At 37.7% G+C, this 1,321-nt stretch overlaps 1 protein-coding gene across 1 annotated transcript; it reads left to right on the forward strand.

Moving 5' to 3' along the window:
- Positions 1-54: 54 nt before the first annotated feature.
- On the forward strand, positions 55-1,311 carry LOC112095113. The gene is made up of 5 exons (XM_024176791.1): positions 55-133; positions 406-446; positions 544-669; positions 1,020-1,071; positions 1,151-1,311. Exons 1-5 carry the CDS (start codon positions 73-75, stop codon positions 1,240-1,242), a joined length of 372 nt encoding a protein of 123 aa, XP_024032559.1. The 5' UTR covers positions 55-72; the 3' UTR covers positions 1,243-1,311.
- The last annotated feature ends 10 nt before the right edge of the window (positions 1,312-1,321 follow it).

The raw sequence follows: 1,321 nt of genomic DNA on the forward strand, positions 1-1,321 counted from the left end.
GTTTGAATACCGTAGGAGTTAACAGCTGATATGGTTGGTTTGTTTGCAGGTCAAAAAAATTATCTCCTTTTCATGGTTCTTTTGGTTGGGTTCCTTGTTACTGAAGCTTGTTATCTGGCTTGCTCTTCTGAGTGTAAGTTAATGTTCTGTCATGCACCCATGGAAAGTGTAGTGATCTATATCATTTTATTGGAACTGATTTCTCACTTCTTTCGAGTCCTGCCTCGTTAAAATATTGTAACATTTTGTTGTCAATTGGCTTTTGATCACATGCATGTCCTTAATCTACAGCTTTCTTTTTCCCCCGCATTTGCCTTCATTTTCGAAGATTACTTTTTCTTTATACTTCTATTTTTCTAAATTTTTTGTTTCGTTTTTCATTTTTGTATTGCGCTTCTATTGCAGATGCAGTAAAATCTGGGACGTCAAGCATGCTTAGTTCAGAGGTATAATTGCTTTTATCGTATTGCTTTTCGGAGGGCTGCATTTATTTTGTACCCATTGTTTCATTACTGATGGAGCGTTGTGTAATCAACTGCACAGACTAGCCTCTCAGAAAATTTGGCTGTCAGCACAAGGATTTTCTCTATTCTCCAATTGGTATGGCAGGTGGCATTTTTCACATGGCATTTATATGGCATATGCTTCAACATCAGAACCGATGAGTGGGTACGTATTGCTATGTGATAACTGATATAGAATGCATTATTTTCCTTCCTTAAATGCATTGATTGCTTGAATTATTGGTAAGAGGAAAATAAATAGGAAGGAAAGAATGGTATGTAACATAGGTGAGGGAAATGGGGAGGAAAGAGAGGACCTTTCTCTGGATTCGCTCTTCTAATCGCTTCACATTGTGAGAGATTAAAATCGCTATCTATTCGCTTCTATTTTCTCTCCTACCAAACAGTCATGGGTCTCAAAATCATTCAACTTTATTCCCTCGCCCCTCCCTCCTTCCACTTTTCCCACCTACCAAACAAGCTCTTACCGTTGTTTGTTGCCTTTCCCCCCTCTAGGTGAACTGGAAGAAGTATCCTGAGTTCCAGTTGATTGTTCAATACCAACCAGGTATATATGCATTCTAATGTTCAAAGCACAATTTTTTAACTTTTGCATTTTTTTGACATCCTATATTCCGCTCATCCAGGACAAAGCTCTACAGAAATAAGATTTACCAATCCACATGACAAAGGTATTTTGCAAAATGTGAAAGAGTTTATGTCATTGGAAAAACGGTAGTTTTTACGGACTGCAAAGTATTGAGCATGTGCAGCAGCAATACTAGCTGGAAGTTTTTCTGATCTAACATAACAGCATT

This window comes from Morus notabilis, unplaced genomic scaffold, assembly GCF_000414095.1.
Source record: "Morus notabilis unplaced genomic scaffold, ASM41409v2 C11401896, whole genome shotgun sequence".
Classification (NCBI taxonomy): domain Eukaryota; kingdom Viridiplantae; phylum Streptophyta; class Magnoliopsida; order Rosales; family Moraceae; genus Morus; species Morus notabilis.